This window comes from Hypanus sabinus, chromosome 6 (genome assembly GCF_030144855.1).
Source record: "Hypanus sabinus isolate sHypSab1 chromosome 6, sHypSab1.hap1, whole genome shotgun sequence".
NCBI classification, from domain to species: domain Eukaryota; kingdom Metazoa; phylum Chordata; class Chondrichthyes; order Myliobatiformes; family Dasyatidae; genus Hypanus; species Hypanus sabinus.
In genome coordinates this window covers 8,179,748-8,202,079 of record NC_082711.1, presented here as the reverse complement: position 1 = coordinate 8,202,079, position 22,332 = coordinate 8,179,748, and the positions used below count along the sequence as shown (strand labels likewise).

Here is a 22,332-nt window from a genome sequence, read left to right as displayed (position 1 = left end):
ACCCTAGCCTACCCTTCTCACTGCCTCAGTGAAACAGCCAGCATGGACTATATTCAGGGATTCGTATTCAAATCTGGATGCATACGTTGTAGTTGTCACCGACTTCATTAAAACTTGTGTAGATGAGTGTGTGCTTATGAAAACCTACTGTATAGACTCAAATTGAAAGCCGTGGACTAACCAGGAGGTTCACAATCTGCTGTGGGATAGAACTGTGGCATTTATTATGGGAATTCTCTGCCCAGGGAAGCAGTTGAGGCTTCTTCACTAAATATATTTAAGATACAGTTAGATAGGTTTTTACGTAGTAGGGGAATTAAGGATTATGGGGAAAAGGCAGGTAGATGGAACTGAGTTTACAGACAGATCAGCCATGATCTCATTGAATGGTGGAGCAGGCTCGATGGCCAGATGGCCGACTACTCCTTGTAATCTTTGATGCCGTGTCTATTCAAGAAACTAGCAAGTTTTGCCTTAAAAACACCCAACGGCCTGGCCTCCACACCTGCCTGTGGTAAGAAATTCCACAAATTCACCAAACCCTGGCTGAAGAAATTTCTCCACATCTCTGTTTCGAAAGGTCACCCCTCTATCCAGAGGCTGTTGTAGACTCCCCCGCCATGGGAAACATCCTTTCCACACCTACTCTGTCTACGCCTTTCAACATTCAAAAGGTTTCACTGAAATCCCCCCATGCTGACTTTATCCTATCTTGTTCTGAGTTATCAAATACTCCATCACCTCATCCTTAACAATTGACTCTAGCATCTTCCAGCCACTGAGGTCAGGCTAACTGTTTATAATTTCCTTTCCGCTGCCTTCCTCCTTTCTTAAAGAGTGGAGATATACCCGCTAGTTGAGTGGTGTCGAAGCAACAACCTTGCACTGAACATCAGTAAGACCAAAGAGCTGATTGGGGGCTTCAAGAAGGGTAAGACAAGGAAACATGAACCAATCCTCATAGAGGGATCAGAAGTGGAGAGAGTGAGCAGTTTCAAGTTCCTGGGTGTCAGTATTTCTGAGGATCTAACCTGATCCCAACATATTGATACAGCTATAAAGAAGGCAAGGCACTGGTGATATGTCATTAGGAGTTTGAGAAAGTTTGGTTTGTCTCCTAAAACACTTGAAAACTTCTGCAGATGTACCGTGGAGAGCATTCTGACTGGCTGCCTCACTGCAGAGAGTGGTAAAATTAGTCAGCTCCATCTTGGGTACCAGACTCCATAATCTCCAAGACATCTTCAAGGAGTAGTGCCTCAGAAAGGCAGTGTCCTTCATTAAGGACCCCCACCACCCAGGACATGCCACCTTCTCATTCCTACCATCAACCTGAAGACATGCACTCAGCTATTCCCCTCTGCTATACAATTTCTAAATGGACATTGAACCCATGAATACTACCTCACCACTTTTCTGCATTACTTTTTTTAACTTAACCATTTAATATACATGTACTGTACTGTACTGTATATATTCAGACTTTTTCCTATGTTATTATGTACTGTATTGTACTGCTGCCACTAAGTAAATAAATTTCACAACATATGCCAGTGATATTAGACCTGATTCTGATCAAAGACCCCTCACATTCCAATATTTTCTCCTCTGCCCCCACCTATTGGGCAGAAGATACAAAAGCTTGTCTTGTCTTGTCCATACTGAACTATAAACGTGCAAAACAGGCTCAAAGACAGCTGCTATCCCATAAGGCACAGGAGCAGAATTAGGTCATTCAGCCCATCGAGTCTGCTCTGCTATCCCATCATGGCTCATCCATTTCCCTCTCTTCCCAATTCTGCTGCCTTCTTCCCGTGACTTTTCATGCCCTATCTAATGAAGAACTTGCTAACCTCCACCTTAAACACCCAGTGACTTGGCCTCCACAGCTGCCTGTGACAATGAATTCCACAGACACCACTTTCTGGCTAAAGAAATTTCTCCTCATCTCCATTGCCTGCTTGTTCTGCACTCCTCCATTATAGGAAACATCCTCTCCATGTCCACTTTATCTGGGCCTTTCAGCATTTGATAGGTTGCATTGAGGTCCCACTGTCATAAGTTCCCTAGTATGATAGGATGGACTCAACCTCACAATCTATCTCGTCTAGGCCCTAGCACCTTATTGTCTACCTGCACTGCACTTTCTCGGTAACTGTAACACTCTTTTCTGTACTCTGTGATTGCTTTACCTTGTACTGCCTCAGTGCACTCTTGTAATGAAATGATCTGATTGGACAACATGCTAAATGATTTTCACTGTAACTCAGTCACACATGACGATAATAAGCCAATTACCAGTTAGTTAACTCATTCGCTGATCTCCTCAGCCAATGCTTGCAGAAAGGAGATTCACGTGGTTGCCAACTCACACCAAGTGCTGGAGGAGCTCAGCAGGTCAGGCAGCAGCTCTGGAGGAGTAAGTCTATTTCCCCAGGGTTTAGTCTGAAGGTGATAGGGGAGGTTTAAAAGGGACCCGAAGGGCAACTTACTCATGCGTATATGGAGAGTATATGGAACAAAGTAGCTGAGGCAGGTACAATAGTTATCATCACTGTCATTATGTGCCATGACGTGATCTCCCATCTGTCTTTAATCCAAGAAATTCCAATAAACTCTTCAAGGCCCTTGCCTGTCCATCCCTCGGTGTGACTCATGAATGTCATTTGCTGTTGGATGTGACTCTTTCTTTTAACAGCTTTTCCCATCACTGCAAGATGTTCGAGCTTCTCTTTCTTCAGTACATGTCCCAGAAATCCAGCTGCTGTTTCCTGATTGATGATATGATTGGAGCATAGAAAGTTGAGGGGGGACTTGATAGAGGTATTTAAAATAATGAGGGGGATAGATCGAGTTGACGTGGATAGGCTTTTTCCATTGAGATTAGGGGAGATTCAAACAAGAGGACATAATTTGAGAGTTAGGGGGCAAAAGTTTAAGGGTAGCACGAGGGGGAATTTCTTTGCTTGGAGAGTGGTAGCTGTGTGGAACGAGCTTCCAGTAGAAGTGGTAGAGGCAGGTTCGGTATTGTCATTTAAAGTAAAATTGGATAGGTATATGGACAGGAAAGGAATGGAGGGTTATGGGCTGAATGTGGGCCAGTGGGACTAGGTGAGAGTAAGTGTCGGCACGGACTAGAAGGGCCGAGACGGCCTGTTTCCGTGCTGTAATTGATATATGGTTATTTATCAGCTCTCTTCTTATTCCAGCTTTTCGTAAAACTTCTTTATTTGTTGCTCTGTCCTTCCACCGCATTTACATAATTCTTCTCAAATAGGTACCTGGAGGGTTGGTGCTTGTGGGGGGGATGTGGCCCACGGGAGTGACTCTGTTACAGCTCAGGGTGTTCTGCAATTCTGATGCTGTTCGGTAAGGAATCTGTGGAATGTGTGGGTTTATCCCTGGCTGTTCCGGTTTCCTCGCACAGTCCAAAGACATACGAGTTAGTGGGTTAATCGGTCATTGTAAATTGTCCCCTGATTAGGTTAGGGTTAATCGGGTTTGTCAGGGGTTACCAGGGCAGCATAACTCGAAGGGCCAGAATGGCCTATCCTAAGCTGTATCTCCTCCACACCCCACCCACCCCTCCACACACCCACTAACCACTCCACACCTCACTCACCCCTCCACACCCCCACTAACCACTCCACACCCCCACTAACCACTCCACACCCCACCCACCCCTCCACACCCCCACTAACCTGCCCTCCACACCTCACCCACCCCTCCACACCCACACTAACCACTCCACATCCCACCCACCCCTCCACACCCCCACTAACCTGCCCTCCACACCCCCACTAACCACTCCACACCCCCACTAACCTGCCCTCCACACCCCCACTAACCACTCCACACCCCAATAACCTGCCCTCCACACCCCCACTAACCACTCCACACCCCCACTAACCACTCCACACCCCACCCACCCCTCCACACCCCCACTAACCTGCCCTCCACACCCCACCCACCCCTCCACACCCCACTAACCACTCCACACCCCACCCACCCCTCCACACCCCCACTAACCTGCCCTCCACACCCCACCCACCCCTCCACACCCCACTAACAACTCCACACCCCCACTAACCACTCCACACCTCACCCACCCCTCCACACCCCCACTAACCACTCCACACCCCACCAACCCCTCCACACCCCCACTAACATGCCCTCCACACCCCCACTAACCACTCCACACCCCCACTAACCACTCCACACCCCCACTAACCTGCCCTCCACACCCCCACTAACCACTCCACACCCCCACTAACCTGCCCTCCACACCCCCACTAACCTGCCCTCCACACCCCACCCACCCCTCCACACCCCCACTAACATGCCCTCCACACCCCCACTAACCACTCCACACCCCCACTAACCACTCCACACCCCCACTAACCTGCCCTCCACAACCCCACTAACCACTCCACACCCCACCCACCCCTCCACACCCCCACTAACCTGCCCTCCACACCCCACCCACCCCTCCACACCCCCACTAACCACTCCACACCCCCACTAACCACCCCACACCCCACACACCCCTCCACACCCCCACTAACCTGCCCTCCACACCCCCACTAACCACTCCACACCCCCACTAACCACTCCACACCCCCACTAACCACTCCACACCCCACCCACCCCTCCACACCCCCACTAACCACTCCACACCCCCACTAACCACTCCATACCCCCCTAACCACTCCACACCCCCACTAACCACTCCACACCCCACCCACCCCTCCACACCCCCACTAACCACTCCACACCCCTACTAACCACTCCATACCCCCACTAACCACTCCACACCCCACCCACCCCTCCACACCCCCACTAAACACTCCACACCCCACCCACCCCTCCACACCCCCACCCACCCCTCCACACCCCCACTAAACACTCCACACCTCACCCACCACTCCACACCCCACCCACCCCTCAAACCCCCACTAACCACTACACACCCCACCCACCCCTCCACACCCCCACTAACCACTCCATACCCCCACTAACAACTCCACACCCCACCCACCCCTCCACACCCCCACTAACAACTCCACACCCCACCCACCACTCCACACCCCCACTAACAACTCCACACCCCACCCACCACTCCACACCCCCACTAACCACTCCACACCCCACCCACCCCTCCACACCCCCACTAACCACTACACACCCCACCCACCCCTCCACACCCCCACTAACCTGCCCTCCACACCCCCACTAACCACACCACACCCCCACTAACCACTACACACCCCACCCACCCTTCCACACCCCCACTAACCACTCCACACCCCCACTAACCACTCCACACCCCACCCACCCCTCCACACCCCCACTAACCACTCCACACCCCCACTAACCACTCCACACCCCACCCACCCCTCCACACCCCCACTAACCACTCCACACCCCACCCACCCCTCCACACCCCCACTAACCACTCCACACCCCCACTAACCACTCCACACCCCACCCACCCCTCCACACCCCCACCACTCCACACCCCACCCACCCCTCCACACCCCCACTAACCACTCCACACCCCCACCCACCCCTCCACACCCCCACTAACCACTCCACACCCCACTAACCACTCCACACCCCACCCACCCCTCTACACCCCCACTAACCACTCCATACCCCACCTACCCCTCCACACCCCCACTAACCACTCCACACCACACCCACCCCTCCACACCCCCACTAACCACTCCACACCCCACCCACCCCTCCCCACCGCATATAACCACTCCAAACCCCACCCACCCCTCCACACCCCCACTAACCACTCCACACCCCACCCACCCCTCCCCACCGCAAATAACCACTCCACACCCCACCCACCCCTCCACACCCCCACTAACCACTCCACACCCCACCCACCCCTCCCCACCGCAAATAACCACTCCACACCCCACCCACCCCTCCACACCCCCACTAACCACTCCACACCCCACCCACCCCTTCACACACCCACTAACCACTCCACACCCCCACCAACCCCTCCACACCTCACCCACCCCTCCACACCCCCACTAACCACTCCATACCCCACCCATCCCTCCACACCCCCACTAATCTCTCCACACCCCACCCACCCCTCCACACCTCACCCATCCCTCCACACCCCCACTAACCTGCCCTCCACACCCCCACTAACCACTCCACACCCCCACTAACCTGCCCTCCACACCCCCACTAACCCATCCACACTCCCACCCACCCCTCCATACCCCCACTAACCACTCCACACCCCCACTAACCTTCCCTCCACACCCCCACTAACCACTCCACACCCCCACTAACCACTCCACACCCCACCCACCCCTCCACACCCCCACCCACCCCTCCACACCCCCACTAACCACTCCACACCCCACCCACCCCTCCACACCCCCACTAACCACTCCACAGTCCCACCCACCCCTCCACACCCCCACTAACCACTCCACACCCCACCCACCCCTCCACACCCCCACTAACCACTCCACACCCCAACCACTCCTCCATACCCCACTAACCACTCCACACCCCCACTAACCACTCCACACCACACCCACCCCTCCACACCCCCACTAACCACTCCACACCCTACCCACCCCTCCACACCCCCACTAACCACTCCATACCCCACCCACCCTTCCACACCCCCACTAACCACTCCACACCCCCACTAACCACTCCACACCCCACCCACCCCTCCACACCCCCACTAACCACTCCACACCCCACCAACCCCTCCACACCCCCACTAACCTGCCCTCCACACCCCCACTAACCACTCCACACCCCCACTAACCTGCCCTCCACACCCCCACTAACCACTCCACACCCCCACTAACCTGCCCTCCACACCCCCACTAACCACTCCACACCCCCACTAACCACTCCACACCCCACCCACCCCTCCACACCCCCACTAACCTGCCCTCCACACCCCACCCACCCCTCCACACCCTACTAACCACTCCACACCCCACCCACCCCTCCACACCCCCACTAACCTGCCCTCCACACCCCCACTAACCTGCCCTCCACACCCCACCCACCCCTCCACACCCCCACTAACATGCCCTCCACACCCCCACTAACCACTCCACACCCCCACTAACCACTCCACACCCCCACTAACCTGCCCTCCACAACCCCACTAACCACTCCACACCCCACCCACCCCTCCACACCCCCACTAACCTGCCCTCCACACCCCACCCACCCCTCCACACCCCCACTAACCACTCCACACCCCCACTAACCACCCCACACCCCACACACCCCTCCACACCCCCACTAACCTGCCCTCCACACCCCCACTAACCACTCCACACCCCCACTAACCACTCCACACCCCCACTAACCACTCCACACCCCACCCACCCCTCCACACCCCCACTAACCACTCCACACCCCCACTAACCACTCCATACCCCCCTAACCACTCCACACCCCCACTAACCACTCCACACCCCACCCACCCCTCCACACCCCCACTAACCACTCCACACCCCTACTAACCACTCCATACCCCCACTAACCACTCCACACCCCACCCACCCCTCCACACCCCCACTAAACACTCCACACCCCACCCACCCCTCCACACCCCCACCCACCCCTCCACACCCCCACTAAACACTCCACACCTCACCCACCACTCCACACCCCACCCACCCCTCAAACCCCCACTAACCACTACACACCCCACCCACCCCTCCACACCCCCACTAACCACTCCATACCCCCACTAACAACTCCACACCCCACCCACCCCTCCACACCCCCACTAACAACTCCACACCCCACCCACCACTCCACACCCCCACTAACAACTCCACACCCCACCCACCACTCCACACCCCCACTAACCACTCCACACCCCACCCACCCCTCCACACCCCCACTAACCACTACACACCCCACCCACCCCTCCACACCCCCACTAACCTGCCCTCCACACCCCCACTAACCACACCACACCCCCACTAACCACTACACACCCCACCCACCCTTCCACACCCCCACTAACCACTCCACACCCCCACTAACCACTCCACACCCCACCCACCCCTCCACACCCCCACTAACCACTCCACACCCCCACTAACCACTCCACACCCCACCCACCCCTCCACACCCCCACTAACCACTCCACACCCCACCCACCCCTCCACACCCCCACTAACCACTCCACACCCCCACTAACCACTCCACACCCCACCCACCCCTCCACACCCCCACCACTCCACACCCCACCCACCCCTCCACACCCCCACTAACCACTCCACACCCCCACCCACCCCTCCACACCCCCACTAACCACTCCACACCCCACTAACCACTCCACACCCCACCCACCCCTCCACACCCCCACTAACCACTCCATACCCCACCTACCCCTCCACACCCCCACTAACCACTCCACACCACACCCACCCCTCCACACCCCCACTAACCACTCCACACCCCACCCACCCCTCCCCACCGCATATAACCACTCCAAACCCCACCCACCCCTCCACACCCCCACTAACCACTCCACACCCCACCCACCCCTCCCCACCGCAAATAACCACTCCACACCCCACCCACCCCTCCACACCCCCACTAACCACTCCACACCCCACCCACCCCTTCACACACCCACTAACCACTCCACACCCCCACCAACCCCTCCACACCTCACCCACCCCTCCACACCCCCACTAACCACTCCATACCCCACCCATCCCTCCACACCCCCACTAATCTCTCCACACCCCACCCACCCCTCCACACCTCACCCATCCCTCCACACCCCCACTAACCTGCCCTCCACACCCCCACTAACCACTCCACACCCCCACTAACCTGCCCTCCACACCCCCACTAACCCATCCACACTCCCACCCACCCCTCCATACCCCCACTAACCACTCCACACCCCCACTAACCTTCCCTCCACACCCCCACTAACCACTCCACACCCCCACTAACCACTCCACACCCCACCCACCCCTCCACACCCCCACCCACCCCTCCACACCCCCACTAACCACTCCACACCCCACCCACCCCTCCACACCCCCACTAACCACTCCACAGTCCCACCCACCCCTCCACACCCCCACTAACCACTCCACACCCCACCCACCCCTCCACACCCCCACTAACCACTCCACACCCCAACCACTCCTCCATACCCCACTAACCACTCCACACCCCCACTAACCACTCCACACCACACCCACCCCTCCACACCCCCACTAACCACTCCACACCCTACCCACCCCTCCACACCCCCACTAACCACTCCATACCCCACCCACCCTTCCACACCCCCACTAACCACTCCACACCCCCACTAACCACTCCACATCCCACCCACCCCTCCACACCCCCACTAACCACTCCACACCCCACCAACCCCTCCACACCCCCACTAACCTGCCCTCCACACCCCCACTAACCACTCCACACCCCCACTAACCTGCCCTCCACACCCCCACTAACCACTCCACACCCCCACTAACCTGCCCTCCACACCCCCACTAACCACTCCACACCCCCACTAACCACTCCACACCCCACCCACCCCTCCACACCCCCACTAACCTGCCCTCCACACCCCACCCACCCCTCCACACCCTACTAACCACTCCACACCCCACCCACCCCTCCACACCCCCACTAACCTGCCCTCCACACCCCACCCACCCCTCCACACCCCACTAACCACTCCACACCCACACTAACCACTCCACACCTCACCCACCCCTCCACACCCCCACTAACCACTCCACACCCCACCAACCCCTCCACACCCCCACTAACCTGCCCTCCACACCCCCACTAACCACTCCACACCCCCACTAAACTGCCCTCCACACCCCCACTAACCTGCCCTCCACACCCCACCCACCCCTCCACACCCCCACTAACATGCCCTCCACACCCCCACTAACCACTCCACACCCCCACTAACCACTCCACACCCCCACTAACCTGCCCTCCACACCCCCACTAACCACTCCACACCCCACCCACCCCTCCACACCCCCACTAACCTGCCCTCCACACCCCACCCACCCCTCCACGCCCCCACTAACCACTCCACACCCCCACTAACCACCCCACACCCCACACACCCCTCCACACCCCCACTAACCTGCCCTCCACACCCCCACTAACCACTCCACACCCCCACTAACCACTCCACACCCCACCCACCCCTCCACACCCCCACTAACCACTCCACACCCCCACTAACCACTCCACACCCCCACTAACCACTCCATACCCCCCTAACCACTCCACACCCCCACTAACCACTCCACACCCCACCCACCCCTCCACACCCCCACTAACCACTCCACACCCCTACTAACCACTCCATACCCCCACTAACCACTCCACACCCCACCCACCCCTCCACACCCCCACCCACCCCTCCACACCCCCACTAAACACTCCACACCTCACCCACCACTCCACACCACACCCACCCCTCCACACCCCACCCACCCCTCCACACCCCCACTAACCACTACACACCCCACCCACCCCTCCACACCCCCACTAACAACTCCACACCCCACCCACCCCTCCACACCCCCACTAACCACTCCACACCCCACCCACCCCTCCACACCCCCACTAACCACTAACCCCACCCACCCCTCCACACCCCCACTAACCACTACACACCCCACCCACCCCTCCACACCCCCACTAACCACTACACACCCCACCCACCCCTCCACACCCCCACTAACCACTACACACCCCACCCACCCCTCCACACCCCCACTAACCTGCCCTCCACACCCCCACTAACCACTCTACACCCCCACCCACCTCTCCACACCCCCACTAACCACTCCACACCCCACCCACCCCTCCCCACCGCAAATAACCACTCCACACCCCACCCACCCCTCCACACCCCCACTAACCACTCCACACCCCACCCACCCCTTCACACACCCACTAACCACTCCATACCCCCACCAACCCCTCCACACCTCACCCACCCCTCCACAACCCCACTAATCACTCCACACCCCACCCACCCCTCCACACCTCACCCATCCCTCCACACCCCCACTAACCTGCCCTCCACACCCCCACTAACCACTCCACACCCCCACTAACCTGCCCTCCACACCCCCACTAACCACTACACACCCCACCCACCCCTCCACACCCCCACTAACCTGCCCTCCACACCCCCACTAACCACTCCACACCCCCACCCACCCCTCCACACCCCCACTAACCACTCCACACCCCACCCACCCCTCCCCACCGCAAATAACCACTCCACACCCCACCCACCCCTCCACACCCCCACTAACCACTCCACACCCCACCCACCCCTTCACACACCCACTAACCACTCCATACCCCCACCAACCCCTCCACACCTCACCCACCCCTCCACACCCCCACTAACCACTCCATACCCCACCCACCCCTCCACACCCCCTCTAAACACTCCACACCTCACCCACCACTCCACACCCCACCCACCCCTCCACACCCCCACTAACCACTACACACCCCTCCCACCCCTCCACACCCCCACTAACCACTCCATACCCCCACTAACAACTCCACACCCCACCCACCCCTCCACACCCCCACTAACAACTCCACACCCCACCCACCACTCCACACCCCCACTAACAACTCCACACCCCACCCACCACTCAACACCCCCACTAACCACTCCACACCCCACCCACCCCTCCACACCCCCACTAACCACTACACACCCCACCCACCCCTCCACACCCCCACTAACCTGCCCTCCACACCCCCACTAACCACTCCACACCCCCACTAACCACTACACACCCCACCCACCCCTCCACACCCCCACTAACCACTCCACACCCCCACTAACCACTCCACACCCCACCCACCCCTCCACACCCCCACTAACCACTCCACACCCCCACTAACCACTCCACACCCCCACTAACCACTCCACACCCCACCCACCCCTCCACACTCCCACTAACCACTCCACACCCCCACTAACAACTCCACACCCCACCCACCCCTCCACACCCCCACCACTCCACACCCCACCCACCCCTCCACACCCCCACTAACCACTCCACACCCCCACCCACCCCTCCACACCCCCACTAACCACTCCACACCCCACTAACCACTCCACACCCCACCCACCCCTCCACACCCCCACTAACCACTCCATACCCCACTTACCCCTCCACACCCCCACTAACCATTCCACACCCCACCCACCCCTCCCCACCGCAAATAACCACTCCACACCCCACCCACCCCTCCACACCCCCACTAACCACTCCACACCCCACCCACCCCTTCACACACCCACTAACCACTCCACACCCCCACCAACCCCTCCACACCTCACCCACCCCTCCACACCCCCACTAACCACTCCATACCCCACCCACCCCTCCACACCCCCACTAATCTCTCCACACCCCACCCACCCCTCCACACCTCACCCATCCCTCCACACCCCCACTAACCTGCCCTCCACACCCCCACTAACCACTCCACACCCCCACTAACCTGCCCTCCACACCCCCACTAACCCATCCACACTCCCACCCACCCCTCCATACCCCCACTAACCACTCCACACCCCCACTAACCTTCCTTCCACACCCCCACTAACCACTCCACACCCCCACTAACCACTCCACACCCCACCCACCCCTCCACACCCCCACCCACCCCTCCACACCCCCACTAACCACTCCACACCCCACCCACCCCTCCACACCCCCACTAACCACTCCACAGTCCCACCCACCCCTCCACACCCCCACTAACCACTCCACACCCCACCCACCCCTCCACACCCCCACTAACCACTCCACACCCCAACCACTCCTCCATACCCCACTAACCACTCCACACCCCCACTAACCACTCCACACCACACCCACCCCTCCACACCTCACCCACCCCTCCACACCCCCACTAATCACTCCACACCCCCACTAACCACTCCACACCCTACCCACCCCTCCACACCCCCACTAACCACTCCATACCCCACCCACCCTTCCACACCCCCACTAACCACTCCACACCCCCACTAACCACTCCACACCCCACCCACCCCTCCACACCCCCACTAACCACTCCACACCCCACCAACCCCTCCACACCCCCACTAACCTGCCCTCCACACCCCCACTAACCACTCCACACCCCCACTAACCTGCCCTCCACACCCCCACTAACCACTCCACACCCCCACTAACCACTCCACACCCCCACTAACCACTCCACACCCCACCAACCCCTCCACACCCCCACTAACCTGCCCTCCACACCCCACCCACCCCTCCACACCCTACTAACCACTCCACACCCCACCCACCCCTCCACACCCCCACTAACCTGCCCTCCACACCCCACCCACCCCTCCACACCCCACTAACCACTCCACACCCCCACAAACCACTCCACACCTCACCCACCCCTCCACACCCCCACTAACCACTCCACACCCCACCAACCCCTCCACACCCCCACTAACCTGCCCTCCACACCCCCACTAACCACTCCACACCCCCACTAACCTGCCCTCCACACCCCCACTAACCTGCCCTCCACACCCCACCCACCCCTCCACACCCCCACTAACATGCCCTCCACACCCCCACTAACCACTCCACACCCCCACTAACCACTCCACACCCCCACTAACCTGCCCTCCACACCCCCACTAACCACTCCACACCCCACGCACCCCTCCACACTCCCACTAACCTGCCCTCCACACCCCACCCACCCCTCCACGCCCCCACTAACCACTCCACACCCCCACTAACCACCCCACACCCCACACTCCCCTCCACACCCCCACTAACCTGCCCTCCACACCCCCACTAACCACTCCACACCCCCACTAACCACTCCACACCCCACCCACCCCTCCACACCCCGACTAACCACTCCACACCCCCACTAACCACTCCACACCCCCACTAACCACTCCATACCCCCCTAACCACTCCACACCCCCACTAACCACTCCACACCCCACCCACCCCTCCACACCCCCACTAACCACTCCACACCCCTACTAACCACTCCATACCCCCACTAACCACTCCACACCCCACCCACCCCTCCACACCCCCACCCACCCCTCCACACCCCCACTAAACACTCCACACCTCACCCACCACTCCACACCCCACCCACCCCTCCACACCCCCACTAACCACTACACACCCCACCCACCCCTCCACACCCCCACTAACCACTCCATACCCCCACTAACAACTCCACACCCCACCCACCCCTCCACACCCCCACTAACAACTCCACACCCCACCCACCCCTCCACACCCCCACTAACCACTCCACACCCCACCCACCCCTCCACACCCCCACTAACCACTACACACCCCACCCACCCCTCCACACCCCCACTAACCACTACACACCCCACCCACCCCTCCACACCCCCACTAACCACTACACACCCCACCCACCCCTCCACACCCCCACTAACCACTACACACCCCACCCACCCCTCCACACCCCCACTAACCTGCCCTCCACACCCCCACTAACCACTCCACACCCCACCCACCCCTCCACACCCCCACTAACCACTCCACACCCCACCCACCCCTCCCCACCGCAAATAACCACTCCACACCCCACCCACCCCTCCACACCCCCACTAACCACTCCACACCCCACCCACCCCTTCACACACCCACTAACCACTCCATACCCCCACCAACCCCTCCACACCTCACCCACTCCTCCACACCCCCACTAACCACTCCATACCCCACCCACCCCTCCACACCCCCACTAATCACTCCACACCCCACCCACCCCTCCACACCTCACCCATCCCTCCACACCCCCACTAACCTGCCCTCCACACCCCCACTAACCACTCCACACCCCCACTAACCTGCCCTCCACACCCCCACTAACCCATCCACACTCCCACCCACCCCTCCATACCCCCACTAACCACTCCACACCCCCACTAACCTTCCCTCCACACCCCCACTAACCACTCCACACCCCCACTAACCACTCCACACCCCACCCACCCCTCCACACCCCACCCACCCCTCCACACCCCCACTAACCACTCCACACCCCACCCACCCCTCCACACCCCCACTAACCACTCCACAGTCCCACCCACCCCTCCACACCCCCACTAACCACTCCACACCCCACCCACCCCTCCACACCCCCACTAACCACTCCACACCCCACCCACCCCTCCACACCCCCACTAACCACTCCACACCCCACCCACCCCTCCACACCCCCACTAACCACTCCACACCCCACCCACTCCTCCATACCCCACTAACCACTCCACACCCCCACTAACCACTCCACACCACACCCACCCCTCCACACCTCACCCACCCCTCCACACCCCCACTAATCACTCCACACCCCCACTAACCACTCCACACCCTACCCACCCCTCCACACCCCCACTAACCACTCCATACCCCACCCACCCCTCCACACCCCCACTAACCACTCCACACCCCACCCACCCCTCCACACCCCCACTAACCACTCCACACCACACCCACCCCTCCACACCCCCACTAACCACTCCACCCCCCCACCAACCCCTCCCCACCGCAAATAACCACTCCACACTCCCACCAACCCCTCCACACCCCCACTAACCACTCCACCCCCCCCCACCAACCCCTCCAAACTCCCACCAACCCCTCCACATCCCCACCCACCCCTCCACACCCCCACTAACCACTCCACACCCCCACCCACCACTACATTATCATTTCCTATTGTTCACCTCCTGTGCCCGGTGTCACTTTTATGGACAGACAGTCAATCTGGGTGTAGAAGCTACTTTATGTATTTATATTTATTGTGCTTTTAAATTCTTATTGTGTTCCCCATCTTACTGTGTTTTTTTGTGCTGCGTCGGATCATGAATAACAATTATTTTGTTCTACTTTACACTTGTGAAGTGGAACTGACGTTAAGCCATGTTGAACATTGAACCTGTGTCCGGGTGTGACACTGTGACTGTCTTGCAGGAACGCCCACCAGGAGGCCGAACATCTGCTGCGGGAAGGAAGACGGATTATACGCGGACCCGAAGGATAAGTCAGCTTTCTACCAGTGTGCGGCAGAAGTGACCTTTTACATGATGTGCCAACCTGACCTTGTGTTCAACCCCAACCTGAATGTGTGTGAATATCCCTCACGTGGCTAAGAATAGCCAGAGAAACCATGTTAGCCCCCTAGGACCGGTTAGTGCCCCATGCTTTTTATAATCTAATTGTGTAGCAGTAAGTATAATGATTTACAACGCAGGCGACCTGGGCTCAATTCCTGGGGCTGCCTACATGGTCTCCCTGTGGGTTTCCTCCGGGTGCTCAGCTTCCTCTGCTGCAGGTACGAACCCTCGACAATCAGCTCAGCACAGAGAGAATCGGTATTCATGGGCTCAGTAAACAAGCAATGCGTTCGAATCCCTCGGCTGTCTGTAACCTGTTTGCGTGCGCTCCACGTGACCGGGTGGGTTTCCTTTGGGTGCTCCGGTTTCCTCCCACAGTCCAAGGATGTACAGGTTAGTAGGTTAATTGGTCACATGATTTTAATTGGGTCGGAAGGTCCTGTTAGCATGCTGTGTCTCCAAGAATAAAATAACAGAACTAGGTACCTGTGTGCAGTCAAAAAATCGTAGGTTCATCACATGCTGTGTCACATGACTGCTTCTGGCAAATGTTTCTACAGAAGTGGTTTGCCATTTCCTTCTCCTGGACAGTGTCTTTACAAGGCGGGTAGCCTCGGCCATTATCAATACTCTTCAGAGATTGCCTGCCTGCTGTCAGTGGTCACATAACCTGTAAATCCAAGGACCATAACCAATTCAATGAAAGACAGGATGAACAAACAACCAGTATGCAAAAGACAGCAAACTGCAAATTCAAAAGGGAAATGAAATAATAATAAAAAATAAATAAACAATACATGAGATGAGTCCACAGGTTGTGGGAACAGTTCAGTGATGGGGCAAGTGAAGTTGAGTGAAGTTATCCCCTCTGATTCAAGAGCCTGATGGTTGAGGGGTAATAACTGGTGGTGTGGGCCCTGAGGCTGCTGTACCTTCTTCCTGATGACAGCAGTGAGAAGAGAGCTTTGTCTGGGTGGGTCCCCATTGATGGATGCTGCTTTCCTGTGACACAATATGAGGTTAAAAAGTTGACACATCATGGGCTATACTGTTCTATATTCTATGTTCTCTTGCAGGGGTGACCAGTGCTTTGCAGTTGGCAATTTGATAGCCAAAGCCTAATCCAGCCTCTATCTTCTTCTGCAGTTTATGGGGAATTTGCTGCTATTTCATGTCCTGTATGTTTCTTCACTGGCAGAGCAAGTCCCCTTGGCAATAGGTCTTCTCCCTGGCGTCACTATAAATTTATTCTGTATCTAGCTGGGTCTGAACTTCGGGTGTCCTGATCTATTGGGTCTGAAATGTGGATCTTATCTTGCCTTTCGAGGCCTCCACTTTGAACTGCGCTTCTGTTGCTAAACTTCCAACTGCCTCGTGCAGTAAATCACACTGGGGCGGCGGTAACCAGCCACGGTCAATGAAGGCGCGTCTCTGATTACAAAATTAATTAATCTGATAATTGTACTCAAATAAAAGATCATTTATCGAACTGCATAGCATGACGTGGTTTATCTCAGCTCAAAAAATCTGCTGCTCAAAGTCTACGTCAAAGTATGTCTACGCCCAGAGGCCACTCTGTTAGGTCCAGGAGTGGAACCGGGTGTGGTCTTCTGCTGCTGGAGCCCATCTACATCAAGGTTGGACCTGTTGTGCACTCAGAGATGTTCTTCTGCACACCATCCCTGTAACGTGTGGTTATTTGACTTACTGTCAGCTTGTACCAGTCTGGCCTTTCTCCTCTGAGCTTTCATTAACAAGGCATTTTTGCCACAGAAATGCCGCTCACTGTATTTCTTTTTGTTTCTCACACCATTTTCTGTAAACTCTAGTGTGTGAAAATCCCGGGAGATCAGCATTTTCTGAGATACTCAAACCACCCTGTCTGGCACCAACAATCATTCCATGGTCAAAGTCACTTAGATCACATTCCTTCCCCATTGTGATGTTTGGTCCGAACAGCAAATAAACTTCTTGACCATGTCTGCGTGCTTTTATGCATTGAATTGCTGTCAGATGATTGGCCAGCCAGATATTTGTATTAATGAGCAAACGTGCGGATGTACTTAACGAAGTGGCCATTCGGTGTACATGACTATGTACTTAGCTTGAGGCTGAAGATTCTAGATTCAGGTTATTTATTGTCTTTCTTTAGTACGCAAGTGTAAAGGATTGTCACTCTGGATCCGATGCAGCATAAAAAAACACAATTGCAGACAAGTGTGAGGTATTGCACTTTGGAAGGGAAAACCAAGGTAGAACATACAAGGTAAATGGTAGAGCACTGAGGAGTGCAGTAGAATAGAGGGCTCTGGGAATACAGATACATAATTCCCTAAAAGTGGCATCACAGGTAGATAGGGTAGTAAAGAGAGCTTTTGGTACATTGGCCTTTATAAATCAAAGTATTGAGTATAAGAGTTGGAATGTTATGGTGAGGTTGTATAAGACATTGGTGAGACTGAATTTGGAGTATTGTGTGCAGTTTTGGTCACCGAATTACAGGAAGGATATTAATAAGGTTGAAAGACTACAGAGAAGGTTTACAAGGATGTTGTCGGGACTTGAGAAACTGAGTTACAGAGAAAGGTTGAATAGGTTAGGACTTTATTCCCTGGAGTGTAGGAGAATGAGGGGAGATTTGATAGAGGTGTTTAAAATTATGATGGATATAGATAGAGTGAATGCAAGCAGGCTTTTTCTACTGAGGCTAGGGGAGAAAAAAACCAGAGGACATGAGTTAAGGGTGAAGGGGGAAAAGTTTAAAGGGAACATGGGGGGGGGGGCTTCCTCACACAGAGAGTGATGGGAGTGTGGAATGAGCTGCCAGATGAACTGGTAAATGCGAGCTCACTTGTAACATTTAAGAAAAACTTGGACAGGTACATGGATGAGAGGGGTATGGAGGGATATGGGCTAGGGGCAGGTCAGTGGGACGAGGCAGAAAAATGGTTCGGCACAGCCAAGAAGGGCCAAAAGGCCTGTTTCTGTGCTGTAATATCCTATGGTTCTAATTAGTATAAAGAACACAATAAAAACTCAATAAATAGAAGCCAGGAACAGGAAGGGAGCAGTTTACTTTACTTTATTGTCACCAAACAATTGATACTAGAGTGTACAATCATCACAGCAATATTTGATTCTGCGTTCACACTCCCTATATAGTTACTCTATTGGGGGTATTCTATAGGCCCCCTGGTAGCAGCAGAGATACCGAGGAGCAGATTGGGAGGCAGATTTTGGAAAGGTGCAAAAATAACAGGGTTGTTATCATGGGTGACTTTAACTTCCCTAATATTGATTGGCACTTGATTAGTTCCAAGGGTTTAGATGGGGCAGAGTTTGTTAAGTGTGTCCAGAATGGATTCTTGTCACAGTATGTTGACAGGCCGACTAGGGGGAATGCCATACTAGATCTAGTATTAGGTAACGAACCGGGTCAGGTCACAGATCTCTCAGTGGGTGAGCATCTGGGGGACAGTGATCACCGCTCCCTGGCCTTTAGCATTATCATGGAAAAGGATAGGATCAGAGAGGACAGGAAAAATTTTAATTGGGGAAGGGCAAATTATGAGGCTATAAGGCTAGAACTTGCGGGTGTGAATTGGGATGTTGTTTTTGCAGGGAAATGTTCTATGAACATGTGGTTGATGTTTAAGGATCTTTTGCAGGATGTTAGGGATAAATTTGTCCCGGTGAGGAAGATAAAGAATGGTAGAGTGAAGGAACAAGTGAAGTTGAAAATTTAGTCAGGTGGAAGAAGGCAGCATACATGAGGTTTAGGAAATAAGGATCAGATGGGTCTATTGAGGAATATAAGGTAGCAAGAAAGGAGCTTAAGAAGGGGTTGAGAAGAGCAAGAAGGGGGCATGAGAAGGCCTTGGCGAGTAGGGTAAAGGAAAACCCCAAGGCATTCTTCAATTATGTGAAGAACAAAAGGATGACAGGAGTGAAGGTAGGACTGGTTAGAGATAAAGGTGGGAAGATGTGCCTGGAGGCTATGGAAGTGAGCGAGGTCCTCAATGAATACTTCTCTTCGGTATTCACCAATGAGAGGGAACTTGATGACGGTGAGGACAATATGAGTGAGGTTGATGATCTGGAGCATGTTGATATTAAGGCAGAGGAGGTGTTGGAGTTGTTAAAATACATTAGGATGGATAAGTCCCCGGGGCCTGACGGAATATTCCCCAGGCTGCTCCATGAGGTGAGGGAAGAGATTGCTGAGCCTCTGGCTAGGATCTTTATGTCCTTGTTGTCCACAGGAATGGTACCAGAGGATTGGAGGGAAGCGAATATTGTCCCCTTGTTCAAAAAAGGTAGTAGGGATAGTCCGGGTAATTACAAACCAGTAAGCCTTACGTCTGTGGTGGGAAAGCTGTTGGAAAAGATTCCTAGAGATAGAATCTATGGGCATTTAGAGAATCATGGTCTGATCAGGGACAGTCAGCATGGTTTTGTGAAGGGTAGATTGTGTCTAACAAGCCTGATAAAGTTCTTTGAGGAGGTGATCAGGCATATAGATGAGGGTAGTGCAGTGGATGTGATCTGCGTGGATTTTAGTAAGGCATTTGACAAGGTACAACATGGTAGGCTTATTCAGAAATTCAGAAGGCATGGGATCCAGGGAAGTTTGACCAGGTGGATTCAGAATTGGCTTGCCTGCAGAAGGCAGAGGGTTGTGGTGGAGGGAGTACATTCAGATTGGAGGGTTGTGACTAGTGGTGTCCCACAAGGATCGGTTCTGGGACCTCTACTTTTTGTGATTTTTATTAATGACCTGGATGTGGGGGTAGAAGGGTGGGTTGGCAAGTTTGCAGATGACACAAAGGTTGGTGGTGTTGTGGATGGTGTAGAGGATTGTCGAAGATTGCAGAGAGACATTGATAGGATGCAGAAGTGGGCTGAGAAGTGGCAGATGGAGTTCAACCCGGAGAAGTGTGAGGTGGTACACTTTGGAAGGACAAACTCCAAGGCAGAGTACAAAGTAAATGACAGGATACTTGGTAGTGTGAAGGAGCAGAGGGATCTGGGGGTACATGTCCACAGATCCCTGAAAGTTGCCTCACAGGTAGATAGGGTAGTTAAGAAAGCTTATGGAGTGTTAGCTTTCATAGGTCGAGGGATAGAGTTTAAGAGACGCGATGTAATGATGCAGCTCTATAAAACTCTAGTTAGGCCACACTTGGAGTACTGTGTCCAGTTCTGGTCGCCTCACTATAGGAAGGATGTGGAAGCATTGGAAAGGGTACAGAGGAGATTTACCAGGATGCTGCCTGGTTTAGAGAGCATGGATTATGATCAGAGATTAAGGGAGCTAGGGCTTTACTCTTTGGAGAGGAGGATGAGAGGAGGCATGATAGAGGTGTACAAGATATTAAGAGGAATAGACAGAATGGACAGCCGGTGCGTCTTCCCCAGGGCACCACTGCTCAATACAAGAGGACATGGCTTTAAGGTAAGGGGAGGGAAGTTCAAGGGGGATATTAGAGGAAGGGTTTTTACTCAGAGAGTGGTTGGTGCGAGAAATGCACTGCCTGAGTCAGTGGTGGAGGCAGATACATTAGTGAAATTTAAGAGACTACTAGACAGGTATATAGAGGAATTTAAGGTGGTGGGGGGGTAACATGGGAGGCAGGGTTTAAGGGTTGACACAACATTGTGGGCCAAAAGGCCTGTACTGTGCTGTATTGTTCTATGTTCTAGATATAAATGCATTATATTAGCATATATACATCAACTAATTGTATGTCCATAAAGTGATGCCAGGCACAGGAGTATCTCTGTACAAGGAGATTCTGACAGGAAATGATGAAGTAGTGGTGGAGGAGGAGATTGAGGTTCATTTTCTTGCAGGCATTTACAGGAAGCACTATAGAATTTATGAAAGAATATACCATTAACAAAGATTGGCAAGCAATTAATGTGCAAAAAAAGGATAAACTGTGCAAATAAAAAATTAACATTGAGAACATGAGTCCTTTAAAGTGAGTGTGTAGGTTGTGGAATCAGTTCAGAGTTGGGAAGAGTGAAGTTATCCATGCTGGTTCAGGAGCCTGATGGTTGTAGGGTAATAACTGCTCCTGAAGCTGGTGGTGTGGGACCTGAGGCTCCTGTAC

General features: G+C 55.2%; 1 protein-coding gene across 4 annotated transcripts in view; it reads left to right on the top strand.

Moving 5' to 3' along the window:
* LOC132395284 (mucin-2-like) overlaps positions 1 to 17,679 on the top strand; it is a 293,232-nt gene extending 275,553 nt beyond the window's left edge. For 3 of the 4 annotated variants that reach the window (XM_059971641.1, XM_059971640.1, XM_059971637.1), the window contains one exon: positions 16,074 to 17,679. In XM_059971641.1, coding sequence (XP_059827624.1) covers positions 16,074 to 16,252 — 179 coding nt within the window. In that variant the 3' untranslated portion in view covers positions 16,253 to 17,679. The remainder of the gene's footprint in view (positions 1 to 16,073) is intronic. The other variant, XM_059971639.1, reaches the window with a different exon arrangement.
* The last annotated feature ends 4,653 nt before the right edge of the window (positions 17,680 to 22,332 follow it).